The 16,118-nt window shown below is 30.6% G+C and overlaps 1 protein-coding gene across 21 annotated transcripts in view; it reads right to left on the reverse strand.

Annotated features, from left to right (window-relative positions):
- LOC127703151 (early endosome antigen 1-like) overlaps nt 1-16,118 on the reverse strand; it is a 93,570-nt gene that overhangs the window by 50,095 nt on the left and 27,357 nt on the right. For 14 of the 21 annotated variants that reach the window (XM_052207658.1, XM_052207661.1, XM_052207664.1 and 11 more), the window contains 12 exons: nt 16,000-16,083; nt 15,406-15,564; nt 14,281-14,343; nt 10,616-10,699; nt 8,761-8,844; nt 6,234-6,308; nt 5,628-5,648; nt 3,640-3,786; nt 2,030-2,113; nt 1,269-1,427; nt 715-861; nt 7-165 (listed from right to left, as the gene is read on the reverse strand). In XM_052207658.1, the coding sequence (XP_052063618.1) occupies nt 7-165; nt 715-861; nt 1,269-1,427; nt 2,030-2,113; nt 3,640-3,786; nt 5,628-5,648; nt 6,234-6,308; nt 8,761-8,844; nt 10,616-10,699; nt 14,281-14,343; nt 15,406-15,564; nt 16,000-16,083 (1,266 nt within the window). Of the gene's footprint in view, nt 1-6; nt 166-714; nt 862-1,268; nt 1,428-2,029; nt 2,114-3,639; nt 3,787-5,627; nt 5,649-6,233; nt 6,309-8,760; nt 8,845-10,615; nt 10,700-11,864; nt 12,065-14,280; nt 14,344-15,405; nt 15,565-15,999; nt 16,084-16,118 lie in introns of those variants that run through there. The other 7 variants (XM_052207663.1, XM_052207672.1, XM_052207657.1 and 4 more) reach the window with 6 other exon arrangements.

A 16,118-nucleotide genomic window follows, 5' to 3' on the forward strand; every position in this document is an offset into this window, starting at 1 on the left:
ATATACCTCTGAGCTAAGAACATCTTGTTCGCTTTGAGCATTTATAGCAAATGCCTGAATCCTGGCCTCCAACCTGCCATTCTCTTCCACAGCTTCTCTGTATTGTTGTTTAACTGTTTCTAGATCGTGTTCTTGCTGCTGGATAGTTATCTCCCTTCTTGATAGCTGAAAAATATTCTAAATCAGTTATCTCTCTTTCACCAAGATAGCAATTTAAAACTGAAACTCCATAACAAACTAATAGATGCTGATAGTTCAGTGATGACAGCAAGTAACAGATACCTTGCTTGAAATATATCTTTTCTACAGGACTTCATTAAAAATTCATTACCGTAAGCAAATTATTTTCGCATATACCTCTTTTTTTCTGTTTAGCAATTCTAACCAACGTTACGACATAATATATTTTCTAACCAATTTGTTGTATTTGTGTAAGGGAAGATGCAAGTTTGTCATAGTTCACCATGGTTTATATTTAAGTTCTTTTCTACTTGCGCAAGTCACAAAAATAAATTGCTTGCGAAGGTAAGTTGGTTTACAGTATTTTATTAAATGAAAAGAATATAAAATGTAATTTTCATTGGACTCCCCATCTGTATATCGGTAATAAATAAAATACTGAAAATAACCTACAGTAAGATCAATTTTATTCAAATCCTGAAAGAAATGCACATTCATTAAAATCTTCCTAAGTTATCTTTTATTTTGACTTACTATATCATCTGATTTTCTTCTCTCTTCTTTGGCAATAGAGAAGTCAGACTCCAGCCTCTGAATTAAAGCATCTTTATGTTCTAGTTCTCTATGAATATCTTCCCTGTTCAAACTCAGTCTTTGTATCTGTTCTTCTCTAGACATCAGCTGGAAATACAAAAGATAGGTCTTTAACTAGACAGTCATTTAAGAATAAATGGGTAAAAACCCAGACGAGATATTTTGCATATAGCAATCTACTACAATCCCTTCATGGCATTTGCAGATTTGTTTAATTTTTCGGCAATACATTTCCATACTGATTTCAGAACCACACTGGTATAATTCTATGTAATTTACACTTCACTTGCTCATTTTACAATTGTAAATCTTCCTTCTCAAATAACTTAGTTAGATATATAAAGTCTTAACTTTACTACACTGACCAACTTGCATAGAAGAATTCAATCTTAGGTGCAACAAATGATTTCTCTATATAAGACTAGAATATAGAATAACATAAAATGTAGCCTTGGAACTTTTGGATATCAGCAAGCACAAAATAAACTACAAACCTGACCAGAACTTTGAGATAACTTTTCATGAAGCACACATATTTCAGCCTTTAGTCTATGGATATCTTCTTCTCTATCAGCAAGCTCAGACTTCAATACAGTTTCACCTTGGCTTTTTGTCAGGTCTTTTTCTTGTGACTCTGTTTGGAGACGATCAATCTATAACAGAAATACAATCATTAAATTTTTTGTAAATCCATGAACAGTTATTTCCAGTACTCCACAAAACATAAGTATCTTTGCAGCAGTTGACATTGCCAAAATATGCATGACATATTGCAATTGAAAAATAAGCTAAAAACATCCTAATCTAGCCACATTCTGTATGTGCCTGTCCCAAGTCAGGAGCCTGTGATTCAGTGGTTGTCGATTGTTGCTGTGTAACATATTTGTTTTTTGTTTAATATTTCGTCCATAAATTAGGGTGTTAGTTTTCTCGTTTGAATTGTTTTACATTTGACATTTTAGGGCCTTTTATAGCTGACTATGCAGTATGGGCTTTGCCCATTGTTAAAGGCCATATGGTGACCTATAGGTGTTAATTTCTGTGTCATTTGGTCACTCGTGGAGAGTATTCTCACTGGCAATCATACCACATCTGATTTTTATATTAGCAGTGTTTCAACTTTCATTATCTATATAACATATGAATGAGAACTGTATCAACTATAGTTATCTCTTCAGGCTTTAAATTGAGAAGTGTATCAGCCATGATTATTGTTCTTGTTTTAATTTGAGCAGTTAAAAATCTCTGTGCATACCTCTCTAGCCTGTGCAGTGTATCGACTCTGTGATTGTTGCAGGTCTTGGTTCATCGATTCCATCTTCCTCTGGCTTTCTTGTAACTGTTAAATAATAAGATTTTTCTGTTAAATTATATACTAGTACCGTAGAAAGGCTTGTATAGTCCGCTGTTTTATTCTCCAAAATTGGACCTTCCAGAAGGGGTGCGGACTATAGAGTACAATAAGCAAGAAATAAGAGAAAAATTTCAATTTCGCGGGCGAGGTGGTTTGTTTACGTTCTGCCATCTTTGTTATTTCTATTGTAGAGGGCGCTCTTATCATTTTTTAAACGAATAACTTTAACTCATCCATATTAATAAGTTATTTCTATTCAATATCAAATTAATACTGAAAAATATAAAAACTAAACCTTTCATTACAAATTTCGTGTTTCTTTTCAATGCATTGGTTGAAATAAACTGGTATCTGCTTGATTGAAACGATACAAACATAGTGAAAAAGACAACCGTAAATCAGCTTAGAATTTGTAAACTACAAAACGTAATCGGTTATTGTTCGTTCCGTTTTGGTGTTTCATACTGACTAATATGGTTTGTATTAGCTTAAGACCCTTCAAACATTAATGTGATAGATATATTAAAGACTGTTTTACAAAAGGATGGAACTGTTTTACTTTCAAAGTCGTATTATAGTGATATCTGTTATGTACGGATTTCGACTCCCACCGGTTAATTTCTTCTTTTACACATGCTTTTTAAACTTCCTGTTTAAACATACACAAGTTTCTAAATTGTTTTTTAAGTGAATTAAACTTATTTTAACAATCACGAAGCGTTCTAGAATCATTTACAAGCAGTTTCAGCTTCTGTTTGATGATGGAAAACAGGTTCTTCCAAGAAAATTCTGCAAAAGGACCGCACAGGATTTGAAATTACCGGAGTTTCATTAGACCTTTTCTAACAGTTACAAAAAGTTTTTTTACCTAAAATTTCGTGGGGAGAAGGGGGTGCGGACTATGTACAACTGCGAACTATACAAGCCTTTCTACGGTAGTAGTAAATTAATAAATTGGTCACACATTTCCTTCTCCTGAACATTTTTTCCCCTTACAGTAGTCAATTCATTTCAATATATTTTGCAGATTTGACTTGCTTATCTATATTCCAAAACCAAAAACTTAAACCTGAAGCAAGACAGACAGACGATCGGACAGACGGACAGGCGGACGCACAGACCAAAAAACATAATGCCCCTAGGTGGGGCATAAAAAATAATCTTAATTTCCCAAAAGATACATCACTCCTAATTTTGGAAAGGAGTTCATTTTGTCTACAGCTTTAGTTCTTCTCTGTTAGTGTCTTTTCAGGTTTGTCTTTGTACCTGTCTTATAGTTTTGGGGTTTAATTATTGATGTATTGCTTTTTTATTCTTATTTTTTATTTGCCACTAAATGTATATGTTTTTTTCAATTTATGTGTATTACTTTCACAGTTATGAATGAAGAATTTTTAGAAATCTAGACCATGGACATCAATTTCAATAAATTATGTCTGTATCTACAGATTGACAGTTCATCAATTCTAATTTTTAAATAAAAGTAGTTTAATATCTGTCACTATACTTACTCTGACTTGATACTGTTTTACTTCATCTCTCATTTGTTTGACAACATCACCCCTGTGATGTGCAGATCCGAGAGCCTCGCGCAACTTCTCTTCCAAATCACGATTCTCATTTCTCATTTTGACAAGGCTGTCATGTCTATCAGCAACCTGTTGATGTAGTTACAGGGAATTCACAAACTTTTTTAAGATCATTTTAAATGCAACAGCTGATTGATGCATGCAAATGTGATTGAAATGACAAAGTGAAGGACTAGGACTATTTAAAAGAACTATTTACAAAATAAATATAAAATAAAAAGAAGGTGAGTAACACATCTAAATTTAAATGTTCAGTCATTGCTGAAAAAAAGGGAAAGCAGAAGACCTATAAACATGGATATTTTAGGGATTTCAAAGCATCAATATTCCGCACTGGGTTTTAATTTCTGCATAAAACAATAAGAGCACCCTTCACATCAGTATTGTTCATTTTTACAGACTTTTCCGGCAGACAAAAATTTTGCTCATTTTATGTGTTAGCGGAATAATCGAAAATAAATTTCCAAGTTTTAATTATTACAATTCTTATTCTGTAAATCAGGGGTCGACTTAAGCAATGGCCCGCTGGCCCAAGGCCAGTAGAATTTTGATAGGGCCAGTTGAACATAAAGACTACTAGCCCCATTGGCCATTACATTTGACTATATTTTCACTTAGATAATATTATTAGGGCAAATTTTAATTGAGTTGGGCCAGTAAATTTACGCTCAAACTGTCCCTATTGGCCATACTTTTAAATTTTGTTAAGTCGACCTCTGTAAATAGTTTCCAATTTGAAATATAGAGTGTGCATATACATGTATACAGACAGGATAATATTACTGTGAACTTTTAAAGTCAAATAATTGGTCAGAAATCAGGTCTTATAAAATACTTCATAAATATTGGTATATCATATTAAGTTTTGAACAAAAGTTGTATGGTCAACTTTACAAACTTTAGGATTATTTTGGAATAAAAGATGTTGTGACAACATAAAAAAAACTAACAAAAAAGACATCTTGACTTCATCTTACTAATTTGAAGCAGATTTGTAATAAAACGCTATAGGTTGTTACTATATGCTGATAAGGGGTTATTTATATAAGGGAGAAAGCATACTAGATATACATGAGGTACTGGTATGTATGTTTTAAAGACTGTTTATACATCTATAGCAAAAACAAAATAGTTCCTGTTAGCAGAAAAATACCAGATATTTATGATACATAGTTCCAAATACTTTTGAATTTTGTTTACCAAGTACAAATGTACTTAATAATATTGTGATGAAAACATTACATAGTATTGTAACAAGTTCAGCATGTAAAGGTATAAACAGCCATTAAGGAAAGAACAACTCCCTACTAATTGTCAGGATATTCTATTTCATCTAAGTCTAGTTAAATCTAATATTACATAAATAGGAACTTATATCTATTAATAGAAACCAGAATCCCTGAAAGCCAATTCCTAAAAATAACTACAGCATTATACATAATGCTATATTCCTTTATAGCTATTGTTCAGATATATTTATATATTCTTAGAATCTTATGAAAAATCTCATCTGAAACAGCTAGAAATCCTTATTGATTTTAAATGAAAACAGATTGACTTTTTCCATGTGAAAAAAATATATGTGAATTTAGCTTATTTGGGACATTCAAATGAGGATTTGACCTTTTTAAAGTTGACAAATGATTATTTTCCCATTTCTTTTAATTGCTATTGTTTTTCACATTCCAATGAATTTCATGGTTATCTTTTTTTATTATTTAATCCAACTGTTATTAAAGTGTAAAAATGTAAATGTGCATAAAGTTGACTAGCCAATTTCTAAACACTTTCAATTTACTAAAGCAAACTATTTCAGATGAGATGAAAATGTCAAGAAAGCAAGTTATTGCATATCATTGTTTGATAGAAGTAACTGTAAGCCAAGCGAAAGAGGAGAATTGACCACTTACACCATACTGATGAGAACCATACTAAGAAAAAATTGTCAATTGGTTAAAATCTTTTTTCTATCAAAATAGATTATAAGCATTCTAATTCCAAATAAAATATTAAATCATTAAAACTCAAAAAAAAAACATTCAAAAAACTGAACTATATTAATCTTACTTATTTTTAAAAATACATCAAAATTCAAATAAAATTAAAGTTACTAAACCAAATATCTGGTTATATTTTAAATTAAAAGCAGTTAAACTAGACACATAGCAATAATAAGGAGCTGCACATCTGTAGTTTATACACCAGCAACCATTCATGTAAATAAAGTTTCTTGCAAACTAAAATTCTATCAAGTTATTTAATTCAAATATTCATTTGTTGAAAACCAAAACTCTGGTAAATCTAAAGTAAATTCACCTGAATCAAAATGTTTCACCTCAGCTATATAAATTTCATCACTTTATAATTTGTTTAATATTAAACTAAAACAAAACTAAGCAAACAAGTTGTAAGGAATTTTGCTGAATGTAACACATGAATGTATTCTGCGTAAACCTTTGGAGTGGGTTCAAAATGTTTACAGCTGTATAGACCGGGAGGAATTTGACTATGTTTACCTCAGCTGTGAGAGCATCTCTAGTATCTTTAGAAGAACTCTGCAATTTCTGTAAGGAGGTTGTCAGTTTCTGTACCTGAAAACAAAAAACCCAAGATATTAACGTTTCCAATGATGATGACAGATCCAGATTAATAAACATATTAAATGTATTCAATTTGAATTCAAATAAATTTTTCTTTGAAATATTTGCCACAGCTCATTTTTAAAGATGTAAAACAATTTCTAAATTTTTATATTCAAACAAGTTAAAGGAAATGCAGAATCAGGATTTACAGTTGTTCAAGGTCTAATAGCAGGCACAGCCAGATAACATGCATGGCAAGGGAATGATTCCATAAAAGGTACAGCTGAATTCATATGTTGGCAACATGCAAGCTGGTGTTAAAAGGTACAATGGAAAGAAAACGCTATAAAGGGTAATTGTAATCATTATTGTCAATATAATTAAAAGTAATATTAAATTTCCATCATGAATAGTTTTGCATGCAATTATATTGGTGTGGATTATCTCCCTTGTGCCAAAAGACAAATCAGTGATTTCTCTTTTAAAGACTTAATATTAAATAATAACATGTGAAAACTACACCCACAACAGTTAACAGGGTGATGGTTAAGACTATAAAACATGCATTAGTATATCAAATAAAATCAACATGCACATGTGCTCAATCTATGCTCATCTGGCATAAGGGCTATTCCATTAAAATGTATGTGGGAGGGTAGGAAGGGAATTTCAAAATATCCCTACAACCAAGAACCATTTTTTAGATAATTTTGCATAATGGTAATAGACACATACAGAAAAAAGACCAATGACCCACATTCAATAATTAAACTTCCCCTTCTACCCTCCCACATACATTTTAATGGAAAAGCCCTAAGGTGACAAGCATGAAAGCTAATTTTATCATAATAATATACAGGAATTCATTGCATTCAAAAATATATTTTGGATTTCTTATTATTTTTAAGATATCAAATGTTAATTTTCTCTTTGAAATCCATAGCTAAATATTTTCTTTTCTTTAATATTCAAGTTTTACATCTACTTTTTGCTTAAACTAGTAAAAAATTATTTTCCACTTAATCTAAAAAAAAATATTCTTTTGTTAAAGTGAAAAGACTACTGGTGCCAAATCAAATATCAAAATTAAGAAGATGTATAATTAACAAGAGTGCACACACTGAAATGTCTCGCCTTCTTTACTAATCATTGATATTATGTTGATAGTCCTAAATATAAAGCTTTATTACAACTGTCACATAAACTTAACATTAACCAAGTAAACTAAACATTGACCAATGAACCATGAAAATGAGGTCAAGGTCAGATGAACCATAATAGGCAGGCATGTACAGCTAACAATTCTTCCATACAACAAATATAGTTGACCTATTGCTTATAGTTTAAGAAAAACAGACGAAAACACAAAAACTTAACACTGAGCAATGAACCTTGAAAATGAGGTCAAGGTCAAATAAAACCTGCGTAACTGACATATAGATCATAAAATATTTCCATACACCAAATATAGTTGAACTATTGCATATAGTATTAGAAAAAAAGACCAAAACTCAAAAACTTAACTTTGACCACTGAACCATGAAAATGAGGTCAAGGTAAGATGACACCTGCCAGCTAGACATGTACACCTTACAATCATTCCATACACCAAATATAGCTGACCTATTGCATGCAGTATTAGAAAGAAAGACCAAAACTCAAAAACTTAACTTTGACCACTGAACCATGAAAATGAGGTCAAGGTCAGATGACACCTGCCAGCTAGACATGTACACCTTACAATCATTCCATACACCAAATATAGTAGACCTATTGCATACAGTATAAGAAAAACAGACCAAAACACAAAAACTTAACTATAACCACTGAACCATGAAAATGAGGTCAAGGTCAGATGACACCTGCCAGTTGGACATGTACACCTTACAGTCCTTCCATACACCGAATATACTAGACCTATTGCTTATAGTATCTGAGATATGGACTTGACCACCAAAACTTAACCTTGTTCACTGATCCATGAAATGAGGTCAAGGTCAAGTGAAAACTGTCTGACGGGCATGAGGACCTTACAAGGTACGCACATACCAAATATAGTTATCCTATTACTTATAATAAGAGAGAATTTAACATTACAAAAAATCTGAACTTTTTTTTCAAGTAGTCACTGAACCATGAAAATGAGGTCAAGGACATTGGACATGTGACTGACGGAAACTTCGTAACATGAGGCATCCATATACAAAGTATGAAGCATTCAGGTCTTCCATCTTCTAAAATATAAAGCTTTTAAGAAGTTAGCTAACGCCGCCGCCGCCGCCGCCGCCGCCGTAGCCGCCGCCGCCGCCGCCGGATCGCTATCCCTATGTCGAGCTTTCTGCGACAAAAGTCGCAGGCTCGACAAAAACCACATCAATAGTTGAATCATGCACCCACAACATAAAAAAGCTATAAGCCAACTACACTGAAGCTGTGTGAAACACTCTATATATTGTTCTACCTGTGCCAAAGATTCGGCATGTTGGGCTTTCAACGTTTGTTGCTCCGCCTCTGCTCGAGTTACCTTGGTTACGTTTGCACTGGCCTAAGTAACAAATTCTCACTAATTATAATATCATTTCGGTTTTTAACCAAAAACAAATTTTACACAAAATATTCTTCCTAGGTTGGTGATGTTTTAACTACAAGATTACACAAAATATAGTACAAATATCAATAATTAAGGCAGATATAAGGGAAATTATTATAAGCAATAGTGGGAAAAGAATATTATTAGTCTACATTTTGACTGTCTAGAAGGTAATCTAAACTATTTCTAAGATTTCAATTTACTGCTTTCACCTCCCGCAAAATTTACAACAGAACAATTTATGTGTTTAATTTTCTTGGGCAACAAAGTGGTTCATTAAATGTAAATTTTATCACATTTTTAGCAAAGTTGCCTAAGCTCTTTTATATACCCATGGCTTTTTCTAGCAATCCCCAAAGTCTGACAAAAAAATCATTCCCGAGAAAAATAAGATTAAAAGTAAGCAAAATTTTGAATATCATTAGCTTGCCCTACCAAAATGATTTCCAAATAACATAAGTTTTGTATAAAAACTTCCCGAAATGGCATTAAAAAGAACCATTCCCAAAACATCCTAACAAACCCCTATGCCTATCGGTCTGGTTTCCCAAAGTGATGATTAAAGTTTTGAAAGGTAAATTTTACTTTTGTAAACTCCTCCCTAAGTTGTTTCTGGGGAAAAGAATGTTTTATAAGCTGTACTTTACTATATGTATTGTAAGTATGCATCTAAACAATTTATAGAAAATTTACAACACACAAACACATTCATGCAGTGTTTAGAAACTCTTTGTATAAGCTCATTTTAATACTGAGCCACTGGAATTATCAAATAAGTTGTTAAAAGTATCAACACAGACTCATTAGATCTCTCAAGGGAATGAACAGGAACCAAAAGTTGTTATAACAAACAAAACCATGCAGGTCCTTAATACTGGGAATTCATATAACAAAACACAATTTTATAAATAATTAGGGTTTAAGCAAATTTGTCTTTACTGGATAAATTGTGCCTTCGAAACTCTCTAGTTCACTTAAAAAACTATGAATTCTCAGTAAATGCATATAATATAAATAAATAATACAGTATTTTATCAAGAAAAATTCAAAAGGTATTTTTAATTTCTTATTTTAAACGAGACATTGTTGGTCATATTTTTTGGCAATCAAAAGTCTTCTAAAATAGAATAACTAGCAAAGTGAAAATCCCTACTACTAAAGTAATACATCTCTAATGAAAACATATATAAGCATATATTTATTATGTAAAAAGAACTTTCTATTCAAAACTGTGGATTTATTATTGAAAAGTCAGAATACAGCATACCTTAAAAGAATTCCAGGCTATATTCAAATACAAGTTATTACTCAGAATTTTTTTCAATAAAAGAAAGTAAACATTGTTTCATTAATTTCATATGAATGTTGTTTCTAACATCTAAATAGCTGAAGGAAAGATATTCCCCCTTTTAAGAGCAGCGTCGCCTTAAACAACACAAGTAATATTTGTTTAATATAGCTGTAACTTCTTAATAGATCCATCCCTGGCCATAGCGAAGCTTAAACCACATTTCCACTGTTGAATGAGTTGCGGTATAATGTGAAATTTCCGAAATTTAAATTTTTATTTTCATTGCAATCGCAATACACAGTTCTGTTTACAACCAAAAATGTTGTGATATTGTATTCTGACTTGAGTAACAGCTTTAACATGTTATTATGGTCATCTGATGGTCAAAAGTGATTTTAAGTTGATCTATAATAGTGATAATGTGTGATTGCTTACATCAGATTTATAGTTTTCATTCATTCTCCTCAGTGACTCAATTTCTTCTTCTGCCACCTTGCATCTTGCTTCTAATCTGTGCATCTATAAATAGAACAAAATCAAACTTTCTAATTATTCAACAAATAAATACTTTGGCATAAGATTTGGAATAAGACAAAATTTTACACTCATAACATAATACAAACAGTCACAATAATTGGAAAGAAATACTTTTGTTTAAAAATCATTACCATTACAAGAAATCAACAAAATTCAAATCAACCTGTACGATGGGTATCGCAAAGCTGTAACAAAATAAAAATATTTTATTCTTCGTTTTAAAATTCTATCTCAGTTTCGTACCATCACATATACATTACTAATAAACAATTTGTGCAAATTATTTCTATCACAGCATGCTTACAAATGCTTTGAGTAATTTCATTGTATTAAAGTAACAAAAATACAAAAAAACAAAGACTTTGTAATGTTCTATGAAAGATTTACCCATATGAAAAGTCAAAATCTATCAAATATTACCATTGTGCCATGTCAGTTTTAGCTATTGAATGTTAAAAGGAGATGACTGAAATGACCCAAATATCAATGGGTAAAAAGCATTTTATAAGAAATATGCACAAAATTGTTCTGTCTATTTCAAATTCTATGTGTATATCTTTTTCCCCAATTACCTAATCAACACAAATTTGAGAAATAAATAATAAATGATATGTATACAAAACTTATGATAATGTTTAAACTAAATCTGATCAAACATAAAGTTCCAGAGTTCTTTCAATTTGTATATTATGAGTTCCACAAGCAAAGACAAAACCACATGTTGTCAACTACCCTGTAGCATTTTAAAACTGGGAATTTTCCTGTAATTATATTCCTCTTAAAAATATTATGGTGATATAAACAGTAAACAATATGAAATAAATATATCTCTTATGTGAAATTAAATGGCAAGAAATGCTAGGTAAAGAATTTCTCAATCAAAATACCTAATTTCCCATGTGTTACAATAAACAGTAGTGCATATTTTTTTAAAGAATTCAAGGGCAAATTGTAAACAATTCATATCTGCATACCCAAGCAAGATATTTGTATGAACTTGTTTAGATCAATTTATATAAATGCATTGTTGATAAAGATCTAAATAACACTATACAAAGACAAACATAAATCTAGCTAACCTACAAAATTTACGTGTAATTAATTTTAAAAGTGAAACAGACAAATATGAAACAGAAACAGAATCTACCTTCTGGTGAATTGAGAAAGGGACCTTATCCCGTTTGTCCTCCATCTTGTTTTTTATGCTGCTGGTTGACAACGTTGTTAAGATATTTTATCTCTTACCCCCACCTTACAATAGATTAATTAAATGGCCCAGTCAATTAATGCTATCTATAATTGGGTCAAAAGTTAAAGTATCACAACAGGTAATTTAATTAAGACTCCATAAATAAACAAAGGTATTAAAATGAATCTGACAAGTCAATACATATAAGTCATTTCCATTTAATTACATAAATGTACTGATTAACACATGTTTATCTGTTGACAGCATTTTTTATTCCAGTAGAAAAATTCTCGAGATTAAACACTCTCTGAAAAATTCATGATTTCATTTTTAACAGCTTGATATAAAACTTTATAAAACATGTATTTATATATAAAATGATAAATTTTGAAAATTAAATTAAAATTATTCAACCCACTCATAAAGAGGACTGTTTTTTTAAAGTTAAACAATTTTCACAATTTGCATATAAAATATCAAACACTTTTTATCTTAGGTAAAACTTTTTTTTTTAAATCTCATAATGCAGAAACATGTGAAAAATATGTTTTTCTAACATTTTAACTTATTTTCACAAATAATAACCATTTTGTCTTACACTAGTTGCACAAAAATTCAGGTTTCAATTTATCTTTTAAAGAAAAGAGTCTATTGATGTTATTGACCAATCACAAAAAGTAAACTTCATTAACACCTTTTAAGAGCAACATTTCCCAACTAGAGGCTCATATATAAAAAAAAATCAAATTATTCAATTTATTATTCTTTCTTCTGTAAAGGGGACCAAAGTATATGGACATTTATCATTCAGATGATTAATCTTGATCGAAAACACATTTAGTTTCTTCACCAAATTTGATATCTGTATTTTCTGCATTAATCCAGGAAAATTGTCTAACAATAATTAACTAAAACCAGACAGTGAACAAAATTTTAGAAGTCAAGTGCAGTGCAATGAAGACTATATTAATTGGAAAGCTGCTGTGCAAATAAACCAGTGAGTGGTGTGTAATTAACTATGTGGTTAGTGTATTTAAATAAAAACAAAACAAAATTAATTGATGCAAGTACTGTTTAACAAAATCTGCTCTGAAAAAAAAACAAACAATCTCTGATACAGATCATAAAATCTCTTCACCTCTTGTTGCTTATACTGAGAGACTGTTCTCAAAGGAAGCCATTGTATAATTAACGTCAAGGTATAGAGCATTGAAAATTTACCATTATGCCAATAAAAGTCAATTCAATATATTGGTTTAAGTAGGTAGCTAAAATAATTTCATTACAATGGAGACAACCAGACTTACAAAATTTCTACAAAATAGATTAGGTGAGGCACTAGAATTTGGGTAGGTGGCGAAAACTGCTTCAGTCAATTTTTCCAATGACGATATGGTCCAATAAATTCTTCTGAGGATCTCCACTATAATCCAATATTTCCAAGTAATCAGAGAGACACAAGAAGCAATACAAAAGGAGCAATACACAAGGCCCCACAAATACAATTTATTTCATATGGTGCTTGACCTATTAATTTTTAAATAACAATCGTGATAATCGTGATAATTACTTTGAAACAAGTGAATTTTGTTTTATTTACAGTATATTGTCTATGGTAGAACATTTTAGTGGTGCTGATGCATGCTTTGCATTTTATATATAGTGGTAAAAATACATCATTATAATTTAATATTTTCATTACCTCTGATAATAACTGTTCAATGTAAAACAAATCAAATTTATTTAATAACACAAATATCATAGCACAAAAACTATTTGAGAATTTCCTTTATTATACTCATTTTAAAGCAGTCTGATTATGTAACTTGACATCTAGAACTTCACTGTTAAAAGAATAACTTTACAGGGTGAATTTGAAGCTGGACCAAATATCCAATTAAAAAAAAATCAAGACTTTATCTTCAAAATTTAAAAAAATAAGCGGCAACAAAAATTATTATTTTTTTTTAAATTCAGGCACTTTTCTGTGACATACAGTCAACTCAGTTTATCTAGGTTTAACTACAATACAAATGACAAATATTCAGACATTAAACTTCAACAGAAATGACCAATGTTCAGAGATTTATTTACAATAGACATGACCAATATTCAGAGATTTAACTACAATAGAAATGAAAAATATTCAGACATTAAACTTCAACAGAAATGACCAATGTTCAGAGATTTATTTACAATAGAAATGACCAATATTCAGCGATAAAAAAAATTTAAAAAAATTTCAATTGATGACAGTTTCAGAGATTGAAAACTACATGCATCATAAATCAAGGGAGGTAAGTAAGCTAGTCTCCCAGCCAACTGTTAGGTGCAGGAAAAGCAGTGTTTTTTCTGGTTATAAATTTTCATTTACCTCTTCCTCCTTAAGCTTTTTCTGGTCCTCAGTCTGGTTGAGGGAGTGTATTTTTGAATCCAGCTATAATAATTAGGCAACAAATGTCTAGCAAAGCTTATCACAAAACTTTCAAAACAATACATAAGCAATTTTATGTGTGTATAGTACTTCTTTTATTATAAACAAACATGTCATGTATCAAGACAAAGCATGATTAATTTGCAGGTATAAAAATATACATATGTAGTGGTTATTTACAATTTCACTCACTGTTGATTCGTTTATTTTCGACGGTACCAATTTTCGTGGATTGAGGAAACATTGTAATTTTGTGGATATTTGTTTTCATGGTTTTGCCTAAGTCTGAATTCAAACCTATAGATATTTTGTACTTCAATGAACATTTAAATTGGCGGTTCGTCTATATCCATGAAATCCATGAAAATTGGTATCTCAAAAGTAATTATGAATCCACAGTAAGTAATGTTTTATATGTATAGCTATTTTACAAATTCCTAAATTCATTATTAAGTTTTTCAGGAAGTTTATATTTTTAAAATAAAAATTTCACAGATGATTTTAGAAATGCATTTTGAAAAATAAAGCCTACCACTGTAAAAAAAATACAACAAAAAAACTTGTGTATCATGTATTGACTAAAATTTACTTCATGTGTCAAAAAAGCAATTCTATAAAATGATTTTCTTTTAAAATTTGTCAAGAAATATTTACAACTACAATTTCGAGGAATAGCTATTCAGATCTATCAATAATGTTGTCTGTATTTGGCATTGCATCAAATTCATTATTTTCTTTGAAAAGTGGAAGCATCAGGTAAGAGACACAAGGTCTCTGCTTTGGGTTGGTATTTAAGATTAAGATTTTAGTTTAAACAAGAAATACTGAAGTTTTCTTATCATTAAAAAAAATAAAAGAAATTTTGTTCTTCATCATTCTACGATTTTTTGATTTTTTTAATGAAATGTTTTACTCATGTTGATAGGAAGTCACAGAAACATGAATTTATTCAACATAAACATCACTGAAGTTTTCTACACTAAAATTACATTTCAAAGCCAACTGCAAAAATAAGGGTATATCATGTATTATATAATTTGAATCTGAAAGATTTCTGAATTGTACCTCTGAAACTGCAGCGTCTCTTTTCTCTTGCAATGCAAGGACATCCCTTCTTAACTTCTGGATAGTATCATCTCTTCTAGCCAACTCAGATTTCAAAATGTCATTGTGATCTTTCTTGGAGACTTGAGAATCCCTTACTCTATCTTGCAGAACTCCAATCTGTAAGGATAAATGAAAATACAATAAACTTCCAATGGTTTAGTTTCTGGACTTAATGTTTCTTCAACATTCTGCATCAGTTCATTTGTTTAGTCCACCCTTGGAAAATTTTTTAAAATATGAATTTATCACACGAGTTGGGTAGGATAAAAATCGACCTTATGCAAGTGCACCTTGACATGTAAATGTATAAGACTTTGATTGATTTTGGAACATTCAAAAACAAAATAAAAGATGATTGTTGGTCTGTTTCTAGTAGGGTCCTATAACAAATCAATTTTTCAAACATTTACAGACTTTGCATAGAGATATTTTTCAACCTGAAATAGAATAACAGATGTATTGATATTCGTTTGCTTAAGGTATTGACTGGCTGATATTGGCCACACAGTAAGAGGATATTGTTATCAAACTAGATGCTGTTACTAATCTTACCTCTTCCATCGCTTTTCTCCTATGTTCTTTGGATTCTTGAAGATCAGCTTCCAGTGATCGTAGCCTTCTTTCATAATGGGGTATCTAAAACGAACGATTAGCAAATTTTAAATGCTGTT

Source organism: Mytilus californianus, unplaced genomic scaffold, assembly GCF_021869535.1.
Source record: "Mytilus californianus isolate M0D057914Y unplaced genomic scaffold, xbMytCali1.0.p SCAF_5, whole genome shotgun sequence".
Lineage (NCBI taxonomy): Eukaryota > Metazoa > Mollusca > Bivalvia > Mytilida > Mytilidae > Mytilus > Mytilus californianus.